The 25475-nt window shown below is 42.3% G+C and overlaps 1 protein-coding gene and 1 long non-coding RNA gene across 2 annotated transcripts in view; one reads left to right on the forward strand and one right to left on the reverse strand.

Annotated features, from left to right (window-relative positions):
• GLRA1 (glycine receptor alpha 1) overlaps nt 1-13658 on the reverse strand; it is a 40052-nt gene extending 26394 nt beyond the window's left edge. Inside the window, exon 1 of the mRNA XM_030504836.1 lies at nt 13603-13658. Coding sequence (XP_030360696.1) covers nt 13603-13658 — 56 coding nt within the window. The remainder of the gene's footprint in view (nt 1-13602) is intronic.
• A 1031-nt stretch (nt 13659-14689) lies between these two features.
• Nucleotides 14690-25475, forward strand: part of LOC115615924 — a 129792-nt gene continuing 119006 nt past the window's right edge. Inside the window, exon 1 of the long non-coding RNA XR_003994177.1 lies at nt 14690-15108. This is a non-coding gene — a long non-coding RNA (uncharacterized LOC115615924). The remainder of the gene's footprint in view (nt 15109-25475) is intronic.

The following is a 25475-nucleotide window of genomic DNA, read 5'->3' on the forward strand; positions in this document are numbered from 1 at the left end:
ATTCCAGATTGCTTCCAGTGAGAGTATAAAACTACGATTTCATTCACCGTTTATATGCCCACAATCCACTCCCACACTGGACCTGGCTGATGCACACTCATGCTTGGAGATGATCTGACATGGTGTGAATCTAGCTTTTACTGTAGCCATGTGCCATTCCTTGTCTTGTTCCTGTCTCTTCTCTAAGAAACTATACAAAGCCAAACCGGTGTGTTTCAGGGGTAAATGGGGTTGTGGAATGGGTGATGTGTTTTGGTTTTTTTTTTTTGTGGTTTTTTTTTTTTTCTTAGAAGGAAAACAACAGGGTGCAATTGATTTGGAAACTCAGAAGAGGAAAGCTGGGAGTGGGAAGACAATCAATACTAGGCTTGACTACTGCATTCCAATAGAGTGTCTGCATGGCAATGAGTTGAGAGGAAAGCTTTCAATTAAGCAGCAAATGACTTGGTAACCAAAGACTCCTGCCACTTCAGCAGCAAGATGCCAAATAGTGCAATACACTGATTTCTTATTAACTGTAGACTGGAGGAAGTATATGGAAGTGAAAAAGTGGGGGGGAAGAGACAGTACAAATCTAATAGGCTTTAAGTGCAACAAGATAATTAGAAACTGTAATTTTCCTGGCATTTGTTTTAAAAGCGGAAATTGGTGCTCAGCCTTCCTGTCAATTCAGTGTGAAAGCCTATGCTGAATATGTTCACTCCAGTCCCAATAAGTGGGTCTGCTGGTGTTTCCTGGGTGCCACTTTCTGGTTTGGTTTTTTTTTTTCTGCACTGAAGTTGCAAGTGAATGAGTTTGATGGGCTCTGTTCCTACCTGAAAGTGTATACTTGGATAAATGAATCCCATAAGCACCTGGGAGAGGACCACCCTCTCACAGCCCCACTACTTTCTGCAGCTTCATGCCCATCCCCATGAGCGATTTCTGTGAGCACCTTTGGGAATGTACTGAAACTGTCAAATGTCAAATGGAAGGTTTCCTTCCTCCTGGTGCATGTTTTAGAAGCTCTGTTTGGCTGCTGCGTGGTGTTACCCAAGTGACCCAGGAATGATGAGTTCAGCGTTTCTTCTGTTAGTAACTAAATGTTTTCCTAAAACAACTTCCCACCCTAGATTTAATAGAAAAGGCAAGAAAGCAGGAGATGAGGGCATAGCAAAGCCTTTCCAGCAGCAGGCTCTATGGGCAGCAGGCAGATGTATCTACTCTCTAGCTCAGAAGTAAGAGTAGAAAATGCCACTGGGAGCTACAGGGAGGCTGTCCCCCACCATGTTTCAGAAGGATGGATTGCGTCTAACACAACTCTGAAATGTTCATTCTGGTTGTGACAACTGAGCTTTGCTACAGCAGTTTAGCTCAGACAGCACCCAAAAAATCTGTTGGCTTCTGCTCTTTTTCAGGTCTATCTTGACCTTCTGTGTGTGCTGCCTTGGGAGCTTCCTGGGATTTTCTGTATCCCTTTGTTCTTACAGAAGCACCCTTGAATATTCCATAGGAGTGTTCCTCTCTTGTCCCAATGGAAACAAGGGAAATTAGCAAGTGATTTGAAAATTATTTGCAATAGGAGAGAATTGGAATGTTAGGGTGTGTTGTTGTGTTTTTCAGAAAGAAAATTCCTTCTCTGAATAAGCAAAAGGAGGAAAAACATGTAACAAAACCACTGAGGATGTAGTTTGCATTGGTGCAAGAATGTTGTCTGAGCCAAGAGCCTCTTGGTGCATTTTAATAGCAGCCAGACAGCGGCTTATCTTATTTATGCTGGTGTAATCCCTAGCGGATCTGGCAGAGAAAGTGCTATCAGGCAATCATCACAGCAACAACAATGGGAAGGATCTCTTCAAAGGGTCGATGAACTAGCATAATCTTTTGTGGTATTAATGCTGGCATGAAGGCGGGCACCACTGAGCCCCTAGGAGGTCCAGCCTGCTAGCAGGCATGTGAAGGTGAAAGCTGGTGGAGATGAACAGCCCAGCTACTCAGAATTGCATTCCTTAAAATGGAGAAGTCAAGCTTTGCAGGACACTTATTACTGGTTTCTCCCACCCTATAGAGGCACTGCTTATTTTTGTTTCAGCTGAACAGATGTTATACTCTTATAAAAAGTAATTTGGTTTAGAAAGTGGCTCATGTTGGTTTGCTTGGTTTCCAGCTCCCCAGTTGGCTGTTTATGGCTCCTGTGCAATATTTTCTTGCTTTTTTTTCTTTTTTTTTTTTTTTTTTTTTTTTGCTGTGCCCATGGTTGTCCATCTAATTAAGTCAAACATCACAAACTGCCCTGTTCTGGTTGAATGCTGATACTGAGAAACACCAATTTTTCCTCTTTTCAAAGAGAAATGATGAAGGAATTTAATTAGCACAGGGCCTCTATTCCCTTGTCAAATTATTTAACTGTTAATCATTAATTCTGAAGGTGAAAAACAATGTCTGGCAGCAGAAGCACAAATTGTCGGAAAACAAGTGTTTGCAGAGGAAATACCTCTCTGCAAAGTGTGGAAGGCTCAGGTCCCTGTGAAGGTAAACTGCTGCAACATCAGTGCCTTGAACAGTGCTGAGTTATTCCTGTGCTTGGGCTTTGCATGCTGGGAAATAGATACCCGATTGCTTTACCCTGGTTCAGTGCTGCTCAGCAAAGGTTTCTGAAGTGGTTTGTTTATTTTTGAAACACAATTCAAACCAGAAGACTTGGAAGGGATGTGTTGGGAGTAGCATTCTTCAAACGTGATGGTTTCTCTGAGTAGGTATCCCAGGCAAGCGGAATAGCCATCGGGCCTTTGAGGCAGGCTGAGGTATCTGGTATAATTGTTTCCTTCGTTACCTTCAAAGCCGGGCTAAAGCAGCATGAGATTTTGGGGACACAGGAGAATTAATCAGCTTGGAGCCTGTTGGAGTCACTAAAACTGAGAGGAGTAGTCACAAAGAGAACATCAGATGGCTGGGTATAGAAAGGCATAGTGTTGTCCATGATTAATGAGTGTTAACCGTGGTAACTCTCTCCACTCTTCCTTATCCATCTCCCTTGTCCCTGAGGTGGTGCCTTTTGGGAATGGCACCTGAGGAACCCCCTGAGCAGGGACTGGAGCTCAGCAGAGCCCAGTCTGTATTCAATCTCTGCTGACGCTGCCTGTCTCCATCTTGTCCTCAGCAGACAGATACAGGGAAGAGGGACAGATGAGACATTTTCCAAGTGAAAAGGAAAAGAGGCAGCTCTAAACTACCCAGACTGTTATTTCTGACTGCACATCATGTTATCTGGAGGGAAATGCTGTCAGACACTGGCCTGGGAAAGCTTGGCAGAGACTGCAAGCAGACTTTTTTAAATTATTAAATTTACTATCAAAATTAATAGCACAATCAATATTGATATGCAATTCAATTAAAAAAGATGAAACTCATTGTGTGTTTTTCTGCCACATCTGAATTCCTGGCCTACAGCGGCAGAGGTGGACAGGATAAAGAGTGAAGGTGTGTGGGGAGAAGAGAGCCCCGATGCTTCATTTTTGACCTGACATGGAGCAGAGTACAAGGAGCTTTGAGTGTTCAAGATGTGCTGGTTGCACAGTACTGATTATAATCCATGTGGTCGTGCTCAACTGCTGGTAGTTACTGTCCCTGCAGTGTAGATACGGGGTGTGCTACAGGGGTGAATTTGCAGAACTAATTCTCAGAGATGGGGAGGAAATTTGGATTTGGTTGTTTTCTTTATTCAGCTGAGACCTTATGCAGCAAGGCATGGAGCAGAGCTGGATGTTGGGACAGGATAAGAAAATGGTCATGTACAGTGAAACTGGTGTAATATGGACTCTGAGAACCTGCAAGAAAGCAATCTCGCTCTGAGAAAGAAATGGGCAATAAGCTATGATTTATCTCTATTCGTGGAGGGAGCATGGGGACGGGAAAGAAAAAGTAGGCTTGTTAATGCTGCTGTCTCTGTCCTGGCTGGTTGTGCTCTGTTGCTGTGAGCTGTTTAAACCAATTCTAGCTTTTCCACCAGAAGTAACTGCATTGCAGTAGTGGCAGAATGTAATCAGTTAAAGTTTTAACTCAAAGGATCCCAAAACACTCTGAGGTCCTGCACAACATGTTACTGCTTGTCCCTGTGGCTGTACAAGAGGAGAGGAGCTGGGAGGTGCTTTTCCACGACCCTCAGGGAATTAACCCTCTGTGATTATTCCCACCTGGGAAAGCTGCAACAACTTTACTGGAGTGAGGGGAAAAAAACCTCTTCTTCAGACTGCAGTATTCTGATGTCTGTGTTCCACTGTCACGTTCCTGCAGCCCATGGCTCCTATGCCACATGGCAAAACACCCTGTCCAGAACTATAAAACATCCCAATTATACTGATTAACTCTATGGAAAGACACCAGCACTTGGAACAATTGCTGACGCTGCCTGAACAGAGGAATAAGAAAATAATAAATGACTAGACAGCTGGGTGGGAGAAATCTGCACATTTTTTTATAGCTGAGATGGGAAGAGCACAGGGAGACCAACAAATTGCATGGGAATAGCGCTCAGTTACTTGCAAGATCCCTGCTCTTACAAGAGTTGTTGTTCAAAACTCTCTCATAGTGCATGGTCACTCTTGCTTATTACATATTGAAAAAAAAAAAGTGTGTGTCAAACCCCGTTTTGAGCCGCAGGCATTCTCTCTAGCAGCATTCCCAACTAATCCCTCTTCCAGAAGCATCTACAGCTCTTGGAGCGCAAGTAGTGACTTTCTGGAAAGGTATGATCCTAAGCCACTGAGACAGGTTTGAAAACCTAACTCAAACATTGGAGAAGCACAAGTCAATGCTCAGGTTTTAATCACTTTGAAATAAAGCCAGCAAACACCAGTGTTGACTCTTATATGTGCATATACTGAAGGGTTTAAAAAGGAAAAAGTTATAAATGCATTTTTTCATTGGAAAAAACAAAGGAAAAAAGTCCCTACAAAGACAAAGGCATGTGTCTAGCTTCACACACACTGAATATTCCCTTTAAAGTCAAGGGGTCTAATCGGATATTTAAACTTGTGCATAAACAGCCTTCCTAAATGCAGTAAACAAAGGGGGGGAAATGTCTTTACAAGACAAGGCTTCATATTCCAGGTAGTAATCTTCTTTACACTGATGTGTTCTCAATTTAGTGTTTGGACAGAGAGCGCTGCGGTGGTAACCTCAATTGACGTCAGGTTTTTAGATCACAGATCAGACAAGTGTCAGATCTACGAGAAATCGTGGATCCTCTTCTATCTATAGCTCTGCAGTTGCACTATCAGTCGTGTTTTCATCAGTTCAAATAACTTGCTGCTGCAGCTTTTTAAAAATTAGTTTTTAGTGTAAGGATTTATGTTGCTTGTTAAGATTGGCTATGAATATTGTAACTGCTTTTTTCTTGATAAATCAGAGGTGATATGAATAGAATTCTTTTTTGAGAGCTAGAACATGCAGTGCAGAGTGGTTGTGGGGTTTATTTTATGAAACTTTTTGCTGCAGATCCTTTGAAAGGCCTCCTGACTTAATGTGCAAAATCTGCCTACAAAATTGCGGGTCCTACAGTAAAACTGGGGTGCTCTGTGTGTATTTTGTGCTGTGTAAAATGATATTTTCTGATGGAATTAGTTATCATTGCAAGAAAAATACCCTGCTGGAGATGAATGTTCTCTCTGTGCTGTCTGATTCCAGGTGTAATTTATCAGTTTATTCATGAATTATAATGAAATGTAACTTCTGAAATAAATGGCTAAACTCTAGGTCCCCTACCCAGGATGGCTTTTCTCTGTTCGACCCCAGCTGTCCTCTGACTTTAGTTTCTTCAGCTCCCTCATAAAACCCCTATTTCTTCAACCCTGGCAGTGCTGCAGGGCCCATGTTGGTGCAGGAGAGTAGGTTGTTTGACGAAGCTTATGCTTTGTCAGCCATGTCGCTGGGAGATGATTTCTAAGGCCATAACTCCACGTCAGGGTGTGATGGATGGGGCTGGAAGCTGGAGGATGCTTGCAATTCTCAGGCACATGGGGTGGCAGGAGAGGTGGGATGCATGCATTTTGGTCTGTAAATCAGATCTGTGGAGCTCTGGTGCAGTGGGGGAGGTGGGGGGGGGAATCCCTGTGTGTGTGTATGTGTGTATGTGGATATGCAGGAACTATTGCCCTGCTCAGGAGTGCTTCTTGAGAGTGAAAACACTGCGAGTGAACAAAGGGGCAAGACTGTAAAGATACCTCATAAAAAAGTCACATTTTTGTCCACAGCCTGTCTTTGTGGTTTTTAAAAGATAAGAAAAGGCTGCCTCACCTGGGGATTCAGAGCATCTGAATCCCTAATCCCAGCTGTGCTAATGCATGTGGTGCACAGATTCTGCTGGAATGGGGGACTTGGCCCATCTTGCTTAGAGGCTTCTGGCACCAACAAGGACATTTGGAGCTAAGGATTTCTTAAAGGGTGCTGATAACAGCTGACCATCATATGCTTTTGAGATTTTGTACCTCCCCCATAAGAAAGGGGAGAAGGGCTTTGTGCTTGGGGCTTTGTACAAAGCATCTTTTTACTTGCGTCATCTAAAATAAGGGAAAAATAGAAAGGAAATGGAGTAAAAGTGAGAAGTCACGAATCTTGTTGTATTTTCTGCATGATTCCTGGCTCGGCTCCATCTTGCTGCTGAACCAGTCGCATGCGATAATGGTCCTACCCACCGTTGATCCCACTTCTGTTGCTGTTGGTTTTGATTTTGTTATTGATTTGTGTGTTTGCTCCAGCCCTGCTGCGGCTGGGGGACAGGATCTGCATGCTGGGCGGGTGACTGTAGGGACAGGCATTGCTTGCAGGGCAGGCTCATGAGGGGGCTGCTGCCGGCAGCTTTCAGCTGAAGGCGGTGTGTGCGATGATTGATTGCACTGCAAGCCCTGCCGCTCCATGCATGCGACACTCCTTGTCTTGGCAACCTTTTGGTAGTGTTTTCCCTCCTCACCCACCCTGCAATGAAGCACTGATGAAAACAAGAGAGTTCCCTGGCTGTCTGCTGAGGCATTTGGGATTTTTGTCTTTTTTTGCCTTCTAGTTTTTCCTTAGCAGGCTGTGAGCCACAGTGGAAGGATGAAGAGGGAGAAATCAAAAGGAAAGCAGGTGCAAAAGTGTGTTCTTTTCTTTCCCCCTCCCTCTCAAAATCCAAATTTCATGGGGGTTAGTAAATTAAGATTTCTCCTGCTTTTCTCAGCTGGCACTTAAATCCAGCAGAGATGTATTTACAGGATGCCAACTGTGCTTATGTACCAGCCAGATGTGGTGCAGTCCCCAAATCAGCAGCTTACTGTGGTGCATTATATGGATGAAATAATTGTCCTCATAATGGGGACCGCTCAGCATGTGTAAATGATGGGTGCATCTGTCTCCATCTATTTTTGTTCTCTGCAGGCCCTCTCTGGGCTTTGTCCCTACTGAGGGGATAAAAGCTATATTCTGGGTTTTTGAGTTTCTGTGCATCAGTCTCTTGAAGTATCGGGAGATATTTGGGAGTAGCTTGGAGGTATGTCTATCTGATCTATAGCACCAGTGGGATCAAAGCATGCAGACCATCAGGCCCGGATCAGCTAGAGCACATCAGCAGTTTCCCAAGAGGTTAAGGGTCCAATGTAATTGTGAACAAACCATTCATATTCTTAGCTAAGAAATGGCAATGTAAACCACCTCCCCTAGAGGGAAATGGTTTCTGTTGTCTGGCTTTATAAACACAAATGCAAATTTTTTGGATAATTTGAGGGAAGGGTAAGAGAAACAGAAGAGGTGCTGGTTTTTTTAATTGCCTCTATAAGGGGAACTGACCTGCTGAAGGAGCAGTATCTTATGCTGAGTGCAATGCAAAAGCTGCTCTTTTCTGGGCTGTGCAAGTAGGTCTAGAAGTCAACAGCCAGACAGTCTGGTGTTGATTTGTCTGGTCACGGCTGCTAACGATCCTTCCAGTGTCTTGCACTGAAGCAGCAGCAGGAGTTCCTGCTTCTCTCACTCCTTCCTTTTTGCTTCATTTATCCCAATTTTTATTTTTCTCCAAACTGAAATGATCATAAGTGCTTGGAATGACTTTCAATCAACAAATTGAATCAAGCCATGGTGGGGAGGGTGTGCTGGAATGACATGAAGCATGTGAAAGAATATGATGAGCCATTTTTCTTGAAAGGTGTGAGATGCACAGGTGTAACCATCCTTCATAAGGATAGAAATCATTGTGCTCTTGCTGACAGATAAAGGTCAATACAAAGTATGCAAGGTAACAGTAGCAAAAGGGTAATTTACTGGAAATAGTGAAACCCTCATTTAATGTGCCTCAACAGTGAGAGCTGATACAGGTAAATAAAACAGATAGACGTCAAAATGCATTATCAGCCTGTCTGTCGTCATAATACTAGCAGTCACTTTGGGATTCCTGGAAAAGCTCCAGGTTATAGAAAATGAGCAGTAGAAACTTGGTGAATAGATTTAGATGATTTGACATATTTAAATGTTGTGGGATTGATGTGGATGTTTTCATTCTTTTTTTAAGCATGATTTTTATTTTATTTTTTTTTTTTTTAAACCCTTGTCTTTCATCAGTACCTAAATAGCAATTATATTCGTTAGGTGATCTAACATCTTGTTCTCAGCACTGAAATTTGGAGAGCCCTTTTAACCTGCATGCTAGGATGAAATGAGAATAGACTTCTCTGCTGGTTTTCTATCACAGATGAATGATCACTGGTTGGTGCTGGGATAATAAAGTAATTTAATTTTGGACATTGATTAACATCTTAATTCAGGTGTTGGGATCCTCTTCTATCCAGGTCAGCTCATGAGGATTTGGTAAGATGAATTTCACAAGCCACCAAGGAAAGTGTTTGTCCAAGACCAGGGCAACTGCAGTGTGCTGTTGCTTACAAGTGCTTTCCTTTTTGACTTCAATCTCTTGGTCAGTAGCAGAATGAACTTCTTAGCCTTTAGGTTGTGCTATTAAACCTGAGACACTTAGAGTCAGAGAGCCCTTTGCTGCTGACTTGCTTCATACATCAGGGTGTCCAACACCTCTTTCATGGCAGAAGAGGAATGAGGGGGGATAAAATTCCCATGCTTAAATTCTTGAAGGAAGTCTCTGCAGACAATTCATATGATTTATTGCTGTCACAGATAAGGGCAGGACCCTACTGTTCCCTCCACATATTGTTCTCTTTCCCAAAGCAGCTCCCTTCGGGTATTTGAACAGTAAATACATGTTCTGCCAGAGGGACTTGCTGCAGTATAAGCTAACGTTCAGTGGGAATCAAGGTGGAAAGCCAGTACTACCTAAAATCTGCACAGCACCACTTCCTCAGAGGCAAAGGGTATTTTATTAGCGCATACGAGAAACAGCATCGTTATTTGTAATGTTTTTAAACAAGATGATTATCTATAGGTTTCCTGTTCCTTGTATCTAAGGTAAGGAGGGAATATGTTTTTTGCCTAGACATCTGTGGAGCCTTTCTTTCGTTCTGGTCTATCCAAATTGCTGGTCTGGAGGCAGGCAGCTGTTTAGAGAGGAGAGTTAAGTTTAGACTGCGTTAGAAAATGTTTTGCATACTTTGCTTTGTGTTTATTGCCTTACATGCAAATGAGTTGTTTATGGAGGGATGGAAGTGTGTATCAAAGTCCCAGCAGAAGGCAGGATCCTGAACATTTTGTGCTTCTACTGTGATGACACCAAATTAATTTTTCCTTGTGGAATGATTTAATGATGATTTTTTTCATCATGTTCTCAAACCTTGAATATGAAAGGCTTTTACCAGGGTCTCTAATGGGACTATTACAGGTTCTTCGGCAGACCGAAGAAGCCGAAGAGTGTCCTTATAGCTAGCTATCTAGTCCAAGCCTTTGCTAAGTCATTTTTACTTCGTGGAGGAGCTGACAGACTCATCAGAAGCACAACAGGTCAAAAGGCACAACTTGCAGTAGATTTTAGTTAGTGTGAGGAAAATACTTGTTAACTGTGGAGAATATCTGCTACTTTGCTTAGCTTGTGGCTCTGAATGTCTCTGATGAGTGCTTCGTTCACAGGTGCATCTCTAATGTTATTTAACACTGCAGAACTATAGCAGAAAGTTTAGAGATAACATGCACTTTACTCGCATTTTTTCTTCCTCTGTTTTTGATTTTATTTTCAAGGGGCTGAAATCAGCAGCTTTCCAATCACCTACTTGTCAAGTCTGTTTATGGAAAGACAGGCACTTTTTCCTGAAAGTTAAGGCGGCATATCCACAATGACATCTTATTGTTTTAAAAACCTGAATCAAATAGTCCTGTTACTGACAGGAGGGAGCATGAAAATGTCAGTCAGAGCCTTCCAATAAGGTCTGAGGCTGGCAGCAACTTCTAGCCTGTGAGTCACTTAGAGCAGTAGCCTTGAATCACTCCTCCTAGCTGACAGATTGCTGTTCAGGAGGGGCCAACTCTGTTCTTGATTTGGTGAAGGTCATGCTGCTGATTCCTCATATACAGGAGTGCAATTAGGACAAGAATCAGGCCCAAACAACTTCAAAGCCTCACAGGACAGTCTTCACTTGGGCAAGGTCCCAGTTCTAGGCTATCTTTTAGCTCCTAACTTGTGCAAGGTGCATTCTTACCCCCAGGCTTATGCGGTGGTGTTTCTGGACCACAGCAGCTGTTAAAATATGATGGTACAACAGAAAGTCCAGGCAAGATCATCACAGGGTAGAGACAACTTTTGTTTCTCCATGAAAGAATTCTCAACTGATCCAGGGTATGAACGTGCAGTGTATGTAGTTAGACTCTGGGAAAATGTTTGTATGTCTCCACAGATATAAGCAGGACATCTGGAAGTCCCTGTGTAAATAATGCACAAGCTATTTTTATTCTCAAGAAAGCATTTTGCCTTACACAGATATGTGTAAGCAAATGTTGGTCAAGCAGCCTGTCAGAACACTCTTCACCTCCCACCCAAACCCAGTTTCCATCCTACCTCTATTCAGGTTCTTAGTAAATGTTTTAGTCACAGCTAAGTGACTGCAGTCTGAGAAGGTAGGTAGCAAAATGGGAAATGCTCTTCCATAAATAAAGGCATGTCAGAATAAGCCTGTTGGTGCAAATGCCTTCTAAAACACCCCAACTATAACAAATAAATATCGTATTGGTAGTGCCATAACATTTGCAGTCACAGGCTAACCATTACTCTTTCCCGTAGGATCTTTTTTTATAAAAGCCTGGTGAAGGACATCTTTTTTTCTAAAGCAACAGGTCGAGTCTTACTTTCTATATTCTCCTGTGGGACTTTGGATTTTCCTTTATTTTTGCAGTGTATGTGCTAAAATATAATGGATTCTCTTTCCATAATATTTTTGACAGGCTGACAATAGTGTGATACGCACCATAATTTAAAGTAATGCATGCTCATATTATGGTTTATTGGATTATCAGCTTGTGTGGTTGTTTTTTTTAAGTGTTGTATATGACTGAGTGCAGGAGTAATTGGCACACTAAATTTATGAATGACTGTTAATGAATAAACTTCTCTTACTGAAACTGAAATAGCAAAGCTATTCCTGGACCAGAAAGGCTGGTAGATTTTTGGCCTGTTATAAACTAAACGCATAACACAAAGTGGGAGTAAAAAGAAAAACATTGCTTAGTCAGTTCTGAACAGGAATTGCTTTGGTTTTGGTTTAGTTTTTTGGTTTTTGATCTTATTGCCTGTGTCTTGTTTGGAAAATGATTGCATTACAGAAAACTATTTGATTTCAACATCTCCCTGTAATTGAATTAAAGCATTTTCAAATTTTCTTAAATTGAGGAAAATTAGACTTCCAGAAATAGCTTTTATATGCAATATGACATAATTGTATATAGCATATATGTATGCGTATGTATATAATTTTTAACAGTATAAATATCACCATTAGAACCTGAAGTGACTGGCTTACCAAGATTTTGAATGCCCAGGATTTTAACTGATGTGCTGAGAACCTGTAAGTGCTCACATGTATTGTGATGCGTAAGCATGCATCATAGAACAGGATCAGCAAGATAAGTGTCAATCAATTTCCCTTGTTAAGGCAGTTCAGAGGAAAGCCAGACAGATGCTTTAGTGCCAGGGCCATAAGAAACTCCAGCCTGTAAATGCTCTTAATTTTCATTATTTTCCTTTTGCCTTGTAGCTTATTTATGGACAACATTCCAGAGCATTTGTTTGTTTAATCTTGTTTAATCTGTACCCTTCAACATCATTTAACTAAAGAGTTTTTTGCACATATACATGCTTCCTTTTAGTCCACCTCACAGTACTGTGCAGTGCTGCTATACAGTTGTGGCTGACTAAAATGGGAAAGGATGGCTCTGAAATATTGTGTGTTGTGCATTGTTTTTCAGATACTGGTGACTGTAGCAATTTCTAGAAATTCTTTCTTGGTTTACCTAACAGATAAACATCTAAATGCTTTGAATTCATGTCATGATCTTGCTACCTTTGATTTTTCAGTGGAATTACATAAAAAGTAGGGTCGTCTTAATTTTTATGCCTGGAAAGACTTTAGTGTTCAAAAGGAAAGATGCTGCTAGCTAGAAAAGTCTGGCCAGTATCAGCAGGTCTGCTACTATGTTTCATTAAATAATAAGTATTGCACCACTGATGCCTGTGTAAATAATTTTTGTTCTTTCACATTAAAATATAAGATGAGACTTTGTTAAAATACGAAAATGCAGAAATAAGAGCCATGCAACTGAAATAAGTCAAAGACTGAGCAAGTTCATGTCATGAAAGAAGGTTTTTTCCAGTTGCATGTATCTGGCATCTAACACTTACTACAGCAGGCTGCATTATTCATGCAAAGACAGAAGAGCTAACTTCCAATAGCGTTGCTTTTGTCCATTGAATAAAAGCAGTGCAGGGAGAGATGGACCAGAAACATTATTTAAGGATAAACCTGTTCCTCTTCTACCTTAGACTTCATAAGAAACTGAACATACTTCAACCAGAATCAACATACAGCTAAGTAATAATGGATATAATTGCAAAAAGCTCCCCACATCTCCTTTGGCTTTCATTTAGATTCTGCAAGGTAAAGATGTTGAAAACAACATGAAAGAAAAAAAAGTTGGGAAGAATTTCTTTGCTTTCTGTGACTTTAAGCATAGCAAGCCGAGGAGAGAGGGTGAGCCCTCTTTGAAAAGGAGTCCTGTGATTTCCCACATGAACACACCTAAGCAGTGAAAGAATCCCATGGAACTCACCTTAACCTGCAATCTGAGGATGGGGAGGGGGCGAGGTGGGAATATTTACCCGGGCAAATTCAAGTGCAGCATTCCCAGCCACCACTAGCTGTCACTTTGCAACCAGCCGGGGTCGGTGTTTTCAGCACTGCGGTTAGAGAGATTGCGGTGCTAATTAAACGGAGTAACTCCCAAAGCCGCGGAAAGTCCCGAGCCCGGGGCTGTGCGATAGACAGCCTCGGGGAACCGAGGGGAGGTGAAAAGGCCCCTCGAGAAAGGCGGAAAGCCGCCGTCCTAAGCCTGAGGCTCTGCCTAGGGGCTGTGCCCCGAGCTCGGGGTGGGCACGGCAGTCCAGCCCGGCAGCGCCCGGTGTACTCGCATTCCTCCCGTAAAGCCGAGCCTTACCTGAAGAAAACGATAGTCTCCCACACGTAGACTCCAAGCGCGTTGACGTTGCACATTTTTCCAGCTCTCGCTGTAGGTTTTTTTTTTTGTACTCCGTGAGGGGTGGGCCGGTGGGGTTGGCCAATAAAGTAACCCGGCACTTGGGGAGAATTGGTAGGGGAAGCGAGCCACCCCTCCCGAAGCAGGCTGGGCAGAGGAAGGCCGAGGGCTCTGCTCAGCACCTTGGAGAGTAACAGGGGAGGTTGGCTGCAATCAGAACCCTGGACAGAGTCTGGCGCGCTCCCCGGTCAGCACCCGGGACAGCGGCCGTGCGCGGCGCTCCGCGAGTGGCCGGGGGCTGCCGGCGGCTCCGCTCCGGCGCTGCCTCGGCTCGTCCCTCCGCTCCGGCGGTGCCACCGCCACTGCAGTGGTGCTCGGGGCCGGAGGACCAGGCTTCCCGCACCGAAATCTCCCTTCAGCGGGATCTCTCTCCGGACATCAGGCTGGCGAGAGAGGGAGAGGCAGGGAGTGTAGGTTTGCCATCAGGGTGGAGAGGGGTAAAATGGGAGGGGGTGGGTGGACGGCAACCCTCAACAACCCAGGGCTTTAATCTCCGCTGCTAGCCGGGGTGTCTTCCTAATTACATCCACAGGAATTTGTCAGTGTGGAGCCGTGCTGCAGTCGCGGTTGTGGCGCTTTCCTGCCCGCCGTTTGGCTGCTGTTGATTCCTGCTTCCTGGGCTATTTTTCTCCCGAATAAGTTATTGCTGCTGTAGGGAAGGTGTCCCATTGCTCAGGGCTAGAGCGGAGGGGAGCGAAGGGGAAGTTTCTTGGGAAGCACTCCCATTGTGCTCAGAAAGAAAGTGGCTCAGTGTCCTCCTAATGCATCTCATTTCCCCTCTGCCCCCTCTCCCTTGCCAGGACTCGCCAGATCTTGGGAGTTTCTTGCTGCATTAATTTACTAAACTAAAAAAAAGAAAAGGGAAAAAAAAAAGGGGGGGGGGGAGGAGGAGGAGGAGGTGGAGAAGAGGGAAGGGGAGGGGGGAACTCGATCTCTCCACCATCCCGAGGCCCTCCTCTTAGCTGTGCTCATTGGTCTCGGGGCTGAAAAACCTACTCTAGGACGCGGTTGGATAAACGCATGTTGTTCGGCAGCAGCTGTTAACCTTTAAAGCGCTGATACGTTTTGGTTTATTTCAATTTTTTTTTTTTACACGATTTGCTGTTTTTTTAAGAAGTCTCTGAAATCGTCTCCCTTGACAGGGCAAGCATAGCGTGCCTTAAGTCTCCATCTCGTGGAAGATCTGCTTGGTTAGCAGTTGCTATGTGTTGCTGTTGGCTTTTAAGGAACATCTCTGCGTTTGGTTCTTTTTTTTTGTTTCTTTGGTTCGTTGGTTGTTTTTCTTTTTCTTCTTTTTTTTTTTTTTCTTTTTTCCTCTTTTTGTTTTATTTGATCATTTTTGTTCCCTTTTCCATTTGGTTTTGCAGAGAAGTTTGGCAAATACCAGAGCCATCAAGGTCAGGGCAGGTAAGGAGCATTTAGCAGTTACTTAGCTCAGCTCCAGCTGTGCTCGCAGGGTGCTGAGTGTGGTGGTCGGGTGGAAGGTGGGGAAGAATGGGCTCTTTAGTCACTTCAGCAGCGTGTCGCTCTGCTCGGCTTCTCAACTTCTGAGAACTGAAATTAAAACTTAGCTCTCCTAAACAATCTAGGATTTCTTTCTTTTTGTCCCAGTGAAATGGGATTGTTTCTTCTTTTAAGTTCCGTTCTTTTTACTTGTCCTGTGCTTTGCAAAACTCCCCACGGCAAAGAAAGAATCGCTTTTAACCCCTTTTTAGCTGTTTTTAATCTGTTCAAAGGCTTGTCCTATCCCACGTTGTTGGGTGGGTGGAGGTGAAATGGGCTGCTTGCTCCACCACTACCGTACCCCTCCAGGCTAGGAGGTAATCAAGTTTTTCTTCTCACTTTGGGTTGTATCTCAAAGGACCCTCCTGCTACACTAAAATTCACCTGATGTTTTTCATCGCCTGTTGTTTTTTTTGTTTGTTTGTTTGTTTGGTGTTTTCTTGGTTTTTTTTTTTTGTTTGTTTGTTTTAAAGCAGGATATTTACTTAGCTAAGATGACAGAAATATCCTTTGGGTTATCATTCAATAAAAACAGGGAAGAAAGACCTGCTTGGCTTCTAGCCATTGATACTGAAGGAGTTTAATCTGATTTACTCCAGCTACTGGGTCTCAGTGTCTAGCCAGATTAATAATAGGCTCTGATTTCAATTCATGAAGATTCCTGGGGACGTGATTTCACGCAGTGTTTCCTGCCTGCTGCTTGCTGGGTCCTCTCTGTACTTTCTCTCCTAATAGTTATCTCCATATGGATGATGAGCCTCTGCCACTGTGCTTCTCCAGCCCCCAGTGTGCTGACAGAGCAGAGGAGGAGATCCACACTGGGAGTGTTAACAGGACCAGCACAGCAGGAGAGAACTGCTGTTTCCCTGTGTGTTTATTGGGGAGCAGGACAAAGAGCAGGAGGCAGAATCATCTCTTGGCATCTGTGGGTTAAAGCTGGAGGCTAGTCAGTCTTTTGGTTTCTTTAGAAATGGGCTGTGTAAGATATGATTGTCTCATATGATTTCTCCATTGGCTGTAAGTTTGATCTCCGTTATGCCAAAAGAATCTGGACTTGTTTCATTTTGTCCCAGCTTGTGTTCCCATAACTTCCATTGGGTTAGAGGAGCAGGGTGCCTGTCCATTAGATCAAGAAAGCAGATATTTGCCTCTAGAAAATATGCACTTGTATCTCCTCCTGGTGCTAATGCAATTGTTACTAGCTTGCCTTGGTACAGTGTCCTGTATATGCTACTCGCATGTGTCAGACCTTGGTTGGGGTGGATCCAGGTTCTTGGAGTTCCCATCCTCTGATTTAACCCAGGTGATTCAAGAAACAGCCAACCAGTCCCCCTGGAACCCGTCTATAGGGATATCTGTGGTGAAGTTACCCATGTTGGTTCTGTATGTTGCCTGGTTTTTATTTTTCTTTTTGTTTCCAAGAAGCTAAAGGCAGATAAACCAGAAATCAGGTCTGGAGATCTAATAATGTCTGGAAGTCATTTTTATTGCTGAAATTCTAAGTAACCCTTGTCATCTGGTATTGGTCGGCAGATCTCCTCTCCCTGGATCTGTCATGGCTTGCTCATATATTGGGTTTTGCTCTCTGCTTTGTTTTTAAGCAGTGTTTTTTTGTTTGTTTTTTGGGTGGGGAGGCTTTACTTGCAGGTCTCTTATTTTTCCAGCAGAGTACAAGTTGTTTTGAAAGGTGGTTTATCTTTATCTGGTGCATTTATACAAATGACAGAGTTGAAGATAACTTATCATGATGTCAAATGAGGCTCTTAAAATTAGAATTACCTGCTGTGAATAAACCTTGTTGTTTTCATGAGTTTGTTTCAAAGTGGATGAGTCTTGTAAAACTCGCTGTAGGTGAAGTTGTCTGGGAAGCTTCTGCTTCATCTTTGGTGAATATGCACCCTGTGCTGAGAATTAACCTAAGGCCTCATTCACAACTGCAAGTTGATTTCATTCTTGATCTGTTTTTCACCTCTGTATTTTACAGCAAGTAGAGTCATTTTTAGTTTCTTTTCCTTGCCTCTTTAGAATTAAAATTTTGGCAATAAATTCGTATATGAGGGTAAACTTTTTCAAGTGGAACATGCACACACACTGCTGTCCTCCCACAGATAAACTCCAGGATTTTCAGTGAAGAAGTGGCTAGCATAGCAGGAAAGTGCGCTCAACTTATCTTGGGAATACTAAATCCATTATTGTCAGTTTGGTTTTTGGACAATGGCTAAAGAGGAAGCAGTGCCCTGAGAACTTGGATTGTGCTTCCCAAGACACGGGTTCAAATTGCTACAGTAGCACTACTTGCCTTTTGATGCTAGACAAATGAAAAACAAATTTTAAATTAAAGTTCAGGGAATTTTTACAGAATATTCTATAAAGTAAATTCCTATTTAGTTGATTTCCATATGTAGCAAGCAATTTTTGCTCAAGATTGTTCAACTAAATACAATTTTCTTAGAAACTTGAGAACCTGGGACACTCTTTTTTAATAATTGTTGTTAGAATAACACCACTAATATTTCTGCAATGTTTTGTAAAGTTAAGTGTTTGGTGAAGTTTTTTTACTGGAAATATATATAGATGAAAAAGATATCTCTGGAACTAATGCAAAGGTTCATCTTATCCATATTTCCATAAATATGTTTAAAACTGAACTCTGAAAATTTGGGTAAATTCAGTTTTGATAAGCAGTGGATCTGTGGAAAACAAGCACTGGAGAGTTTTGCATAGGAAATACAGAAGAACTTGCAGGCTATGGTTAGAAGGCCACTATGGAAGAAGCTGAGGGATTTGTGGTGTAGATGATTGATATTTTTGGCTGAAATTTACACCTAATATCACTGTTAACAGTCCTTTTGCCCCGTTTGTTTAAATAATGATAGGTCTAACCATAGAAATAGAGCTTTTCTTAGAAAAAGGAACAAAGCTGAATTTGGTCAATACGCTGGAACTTATTGGTTATGAAATACTCCATCGTGCATGGTATATCCTTATAAGATTATCTCCTGATTTCATAAGGACCCTTTCTTAGGAGCTGCACCCAGGATGAGAAATGTTGAGAGGTGCAAAACTCTGAGGTGTACTTTGAGCCAGTACACCCACATCCACCCACCCAAGGTGCGTTGTTGCTATATACAATATTTGTGTTCTCAGAAATATGTGTAATAGTCAAGTGGAAGTGACCTGTACAGAACTGCTGAGGTCTCCATATCCTCTTCTTTCTGAGGAGGTACTCATTTGAAGTATCTACATGGTGCATTTAAGTTCGTTGCCCTGTTTGTACCAGTGCACATAAGTTTTTCCTTCATGTAAGGGCATATATACAGTGTAAGCTGAATGTCTTAAACATGAAGATTCCTGCCCTATGTCTTTGTCTACAAAAAGAACAGCTATTTAGATTGTCGTTGGCTTTTGTGCAATACATTTCTTGACAAGTATATTAAGGAATGCATTGATTTCTCATTGCTGGAAACAGTACACATGAGTCTAGTGGTACCCAACCTGTGATCGTAGACTCTTTAGAAACGGTGTGAGGCCCTGTGCTAGGATGACTTCATGTCAGACTGACTATATGTTTGTAGAAAGCAAAGTGAAGTACATGCTGAGCGCAGCATTAGGGTCTTCCTGACCCCTGAATGCTTGTTTGCCTCCCATGTCAGGTGCATTAATCGGGTTAGGGCAGTAATCCTTGAAGAAGAGGAAATAAAGAACAAATGGTCATTTTCCCCATAGCATTACTGATTTATTAATTAATTTCTGTGTCTCAGATGTCATATAATGACATCTGACTTGAGCTGTGAATAGTCTTGCTGCATATCATCAGCTTGTCACCACTATAATTTACGTATGAAAGAAAGCAAGCAGCATGGGCCTCATAGCCCTAAAAAACCTCGCTGCTACTTTCATTAAAAGCTTGATTTGCAGGTCATAAGTTAATTATTTTACGACCTGTACAGAATAATTACAAGGCAATCCCAGAGAACCCAGAAGTACTATTTCTTTCAAAGATCTTGGCCAATAAAACTTTGTTGGTTACATTATTGTGTGAATATAAAATAAGTGAAAGTTGCTTTTACAGCCAGCCTTGCCAGAACTTGCCAGGTGCTGAACATCGTGCAGTTGTTGGAGATACTATTTTAGCCTTGTTTGCAAAGCCCATTGCTCCTGCCTTAGCAGCCCTCAAGTGCTGTGGGAAATGGAACTTCTCTACTCTGTACCTTGCTTGTAAATGAAAGAAACCGTCTATTTATTTTGAGGTGAGCAAGAGCCAGATTTTGTGACATGTTTACAGAGAGGCAGAAGCATGCCGGGCAGACCTAGAGCTATTCACATCACCCTCTTCATTCCTGTTGTCATGTGTTTTTAAAAAAAAAACAACCAAAAACTATAAAAGAGAAAGAGCGAAACAAATATGTTGCATGCTTTCATCGCTTCATTTGTCTTGCAAATTCAACAGGGTTGTGTGTGAGAGACACCATGAAGTAGAACCCTTTAGAGGAAAACTTTGATTGCAAAGAGCAGGCTCAGAAAGCAAGTCAGGAGACAACAGCCAGTGATGCTGAAGTGGCTTCTCAGTGTCCGTGTTTAGATACTGAAACATCCTTTTACATGCCCCAATTAATTCACAGGACCAAGTAGAAATTTATGCTAGAGTAAAAGAAATAAGGTGCAATTTTATTTTTTTTTTATTTTTTTTAAGCTTTGGCAATGGAAATATTTCTATGTCAGACATCTAAAGGATCTGTCTATAGTTCAGCTAATGCAAAGGCACTAAAGTATTAGTGCTTACAAGTTTTGGAATGTTGTTGTGTTGCTGTCTTCGCCTGCTGCATGCCTGGCAAAGATGAAAGTTGCAAAGCCTTTGCAAATTCCTGTAAGCATCAGTGATCTGTATTTATTAAAACGAATGGAAGTATAAAACCCAGGGTGTAAACAGCATGGATTTTTTTGGGGGTAAAAATGCTAGTTCTGATATCACTCCCCAAAAACATCAATACAATTCTTTATGGTAAAAAATGAAAGTGTAATCATGCATTTCCTTCGGACAAGTCAGAAAATAAATTGCAGCCGATTCATGATGTTGCACCATGCCAGCATTTTTCTTTTATATAGCTTTCCCTCCCCATGAAAGTAGTTCTCTACCAAGGCAATTGAATTGGACAAAAGTGATTTATGTAGGCTGTGCAGAGAGAAAAGGCTTTGTTAGGTTTCAGGGAAGACATGGAACACTGAGGGTGAGAAACAGCTTGGCTGAGACATGGGGAATCACAATCCTCTCATTAAATCTCCATGCCTATGACCAGACATGGCCTCACTTTGCATTTTCTGCTTGATTACCAAATCTATGAAGCTGTCGTCTGGAAACAAAAGCCAATAAATCAAATAAATGGGCATCTTTCAATGGGAACCAAAGAAGCTGGCGATGTCATACTCTCCTTTGGCTCGTTGTCCGAATGTGGCAGATGCTAAAGTCTGTCCATGCACGTTTCTACTTGCACATGGAAGTGCAAATATTAGGGAGAAACAGAACTGAGGTGACAATCACCAGACTTCTGTATGGGCAAAGCATTGGAGATATTTCTCATATTACACTCTTTGTACAACTTACGTTGTTTGAAGTGGAAGAATTCTGTCAAAGGCCAGAGCTTATTTACTGAAATTCCTGGCAAATCCAGGGAATCCTAGAAAAATTTCTTGCAAGTCTCAGCATTCCAGAAAGCCCCAAATGTCTTGGATATGAGAACTTAAAGACTGCTGGAATGTCTACATCTGTGCCTACATCTGGGTGTGACTTTGCTGTCCTAAGAATGTGCCCAAGCATCTGTCTGATTTCAGCTGAGTAGAAATCAATGAGAACTGCTTTGAGCTTATGGGAACTGAGGCTTTCCAAGGACTCAAAACTTGGCTGAAGTTGGGCAGATCTCACTGGAAGTGCAAGAGGCACATCTCCCAGCCCTACTGAATCTAAATCTTCACTCAGAATTATTTGGAACAGGTTAGTGCTTTATTAGCACTGGTAAAACCAACATATTTTCCTCAAAAAGTCTGCACTGTTTTGGTGGAAATCTAAGGAGAAATCCAATATAGAAATTGCTGTAACAGAAGGAAGGTGGACAAAGGAATAAGCAATTAAAGAGGGTGTTATGAATGAACTTCAGGCAATCTGAAGTATAAGCTCTGCTCCTGGCACTGGGTATATGATGTATTGTCTGGTAAATTCAAGTTAACGTTACATCAGCTATCTATAGAGGGTGTGTCTATGCTCCTCTATAAAACCTGAGACTTCTGAGACCTTGTCGGTTAAGCAGTTTGTTGGCCCAATAAAACAGCTCATGTGGCAATGCTGAATGTTTGAAATCAATACAGCTGCACTTTCCTTGTCCTAGCAGGAGAAGGGAAAGCTCAAAGGACTGATTCAGTTCTCTTTGCTGAAAAAGCTTCTTTTAAATATTTTAAATATATGCTATGTGTCTACAGGTAGCTCTGCGTTTAATTCAGATTTTATAAGAGGGTTGCTGTACATTAAATAAATGCATCTTGATTGTCAATAGCTTATTTTATTAGAAATAAGCATGCATCTTATTTCGTAGATTTTAAATCTCATGATAATACTGGTTTTTAGTTTGAGCTCTCATAGTGAATTTTCATTGTCCAGATTTTCTTGGTGGTGGTGTGTCTAAATTCAGTTATCCATTTACCATCACAGCCCCTTAAACAGTCATTTACTTATGGAGTCTTTTAATAAACCAGATAGCATACATGCTGCTTTTCACTTGGCTTGACAGGCTCAGAATTGTGTTACTCTCTGTCCAAGCCCTCAATGACATCAGCTGGTCAGATTCTCCCCTGGGGCTGGTGCTTTTAGGAAGGAGAATCTCGGCTGTCTCCCAGCTGTCTCTGGAAAAGCACAAGTGATGTGAGTGGGGAGTTTGACAGATTACCAAATTTGCAGGGGGCCAAAGAATTTTGTGGCAAATGGGATTTTTTAACAGGTACCAGCACTTCTTGCTCTTTTCGATTTGTGGTACCTCTGGACACTACTGTTAATGAGGAGTCAGAGTGAGGATTTGGAGCAGTTTGGCTGTGGTGGTGCACAGGGTGTGGTAGTGTGTGTGCTGATGATGGTAGTATGGGTGTTTTCTGCCAGCCCTTGGCAGAAGGGCTTTCATTCAGCCCTTCACCAGCTGGATGCAGGTGATATGTCTGATGAGTCAGGTCTGTCCCTAAATGCCCTTTAAAAATTCAGGGATAAAGTATCTCTAGCTAGGAAGGGAACTACAGCTGTCTCCGGGCCAACTTATGTGTTTCTTTCCTGTTCCAAGAATTAAATTGTGAGGGTCATGCAAATGGGAATGCATGTGCACCCCTGCGCTTGCATGTCTATATGCTATGCTGCCCAATAAATCACTTAGGTGAAAGTTCATGCATGTGATTTGTGCAATTCCCAGTTACCATTCCCGTAGGAGGAGCAGAAGGAGGGAGAAAAGAGGAACCTTGCCTCACTGATAAAGATGGGGTTAATAATCAGTTTAATTCACAATCTCCAGCTCTTCAAAGGAGTTGCTAATAAGTGTTTGTCTTCTCTTTCCCTCCCACTCCTTTCCCCCAGGAGCTAGTGAGAGACACAGCTAGCACTGATCGCAGAAGCAAAACTGTAAAGAAGAGAAGAAATCCCTAGTGGAAATTCTTTAATCTGCCTCTGGAAAGGGCAATTTGTGTTAATAGGACAAAACTGTAACATTTAATATTAATTACAGGGATTTGGGGAGGAGCATGGGAAGGATGGAGGCAGAGAATAGTCTGGAGGGAAGGAGCAATTCGATTGCAACTGTCTCTTGCTGCAGTGGGAAACAAAGCAGCCAGATGAGCCCTGTCTCTTCGATCAGTGACGGTGGGTTTATCTGGATCTCATACAAGTTGAACTCTGGTAGCAGAGAACCTTCATGTGTTGCAGACAGACCCTGTTTCTCTGTGTATTCCTGAGGGGGTTATTGGAGATTGCTGACTTCAGTTAGCAAATAATAGGGTGTCTAAAAGATGAGGAAAACTGTGTTGATTGGATTTCATGGCATGGAAAGTCTGTTTGCTTGGGCTCTGGTGTATCTCAACACACACAACCGTATCACATTGGAAGCACTATACTAAGTCCAACTTTAGCCTAGACTTCTGTCTCAACCAGGTGCCAATAGTGGATGCCAAGGCAGGGGAGTATGAAGCAGGCAGTCAATTCAAGGTACTGCCTGAAATCTGCAGGATTCCTGGAGAAATATGTGTGACAATCTAAAGGGTGTAAGGCAAAAATCCTAGTGATTCCAGTGCTCAAAGGGATACCAACTGTTGTCCCTTGGCCCCTTTTGTTGTGCTGCTTTCTGCTGCTTTTCGTTTGCATCGGGACACTTTGCCTCGAGATGCGTCAATTTGCAGCTACTGTTACTTCTCTTTGTGGTCTTGTTTATCCTTTGTCCCAGTGCTTTGTCTGTTTGAATGCTTCCAAAAAGCCTAATTGTCCTTAGGCCCAATTCCCAAACAAACACCCCAAGGTGGATTTAACGACCATCAGCCACTCAAGTCTTTGCATGACAGTGGTGGATTTTATCAGGTGATGGTCAACAGTTACTATGTCCTGGGCAAGATGAGCACACAGAACATCACTGACCTCTAGATGAAGAAGGAAAAGGTGGAACGAAGAGGGTCAGCTGGCTTCTCCAGATTACCAGACACCCAGGGAACCTGACATTGCATATGGACTGCCTCTAGATGTTCAAAAGAATGCAAATGGTGGGAACAAAACTAAGTTTAACAGAGCACATGGAGTTTAGGTTACTTTGGTGCAATAATGTTGCCACATCCTTCTGAATGTGAAAAGGCTTCTTCAGCATATTACTACTTCAGGGTTTCAATGGGCTATTTGACAATGTTAGCCAAATACCCTGGAAGTGGTTGCCTGCCAACAATCATGTATTTCAGTTCTGATCCAAAACCGGGGTACTAGGGGGGAAAAACTCTGGTCCAACATATTCAATACCTTGGAGTTTTTTCCTTTGTGTTTAGATTCCTTGGTGGCATCAGCTCATGCCTACCATGAAAGCTTGTTTCTGTTGCAGTACTAAATACTCTTCTCTGATATAACTTATCTGTTGAAAAAAAGGGAGAAAACTTATTTATTTTCATTTAGTAACCTAATATAACACAGATGTAAAAGATACATGATATTTTGTTCCATGGCCAATTTGTATGCCTTGTGGGCCCAATGTCAAGCAAAAGGTGTGGGCAGCTGAACTGGGCTGGCACAGAGAGAAGGGGGAGAATATGTCCAGGTGTGGCAGTAATTTGTCTCATACTCATCGCTTGTATGCTTCGATTAATGCAGTCCTATCAGTTTCAGCTGTTGCTTCTGGTGCTCATGTGAGCACTGCATTTGGTTCCCATTTCTTTTCTCCAAATTGTGATAAAAAGCTGAGAGGAGATTTAATTTCCAGAAAGGGACACCCAGGCAGGCAGCAAGATGCCAGCTGTTGAGTAGATTAATGTGGGAAGGTTTCCTATCAGATGTTTAGAGTTTCTGTTACAGATCAGCAGTTTTTCTTAAAACAAAAGAAAACAAAACCCCACACACTACAAACTCAAAACATATAAATGCCCTTTTGCTGATGAAGCATCTCAGTGATGTTCCTTTTAAGTAGAATGAACAAGAATGTATTTCATCTGACCTTTAAATTACATCAATTTTATCAGTTCCTTTTTACCAGCAGTTATTTAGAGAATGAGCCCCTACTTGGAATTGATAGATTCCTTCATTGCAGGAATCTGACACAGGCCTGTGAATGGCCTAGCCAGAGTGTGTTTTTCCAGAAGAGATCACATCTGGAGCAGAGGAATACGGATGTGTAATAATGATACGTAGAAAGGGTACCGGTGGGGCTGGTTTTGCCCCGATTTGGCTGCGTTCCTTATAATAGAAAGTTCATCACAGAGAAGCAGTGACATAAAATCCTAATTCTTTCTTGTCGCTGTACTGCAGACCTGGATTATCTCCTTAGCATCTGAGAATGAAAGTAACTTCCTAAATTCTGGAGATAGAAATCAAGTAATGAGGTCTGTGAAGAGGCTGGATCTGAGGGTTGATAGGGAATGACACTGGAGATCTTTGCTTTCTGTAGTGCCTAGTGCTGACTGACTTCTGTTAAGCCCTACCAAGGCTGTCCTTTGCAGTAAAGGTGTTTGGATGTAGGAGGAAAGGCAAGCAGCCAAGTGTAGCCCTTGCAGTGAAGTGGTTT

The sequence above is a fragment of the Strigops habroptila genome, chromosome 12 (genome assembly GCF_004027225.2).
Source record: "Strigops habroptila isolate Jane chromosome 12, bStrHab1.2.pri, whole genome shotgun sequence".
Lineage (NCBI taxonomy): Eukaryota > Metazoa > Chordata > Aves > Psittaciformes > Psittacidae > Strigops > Strigops habroptila.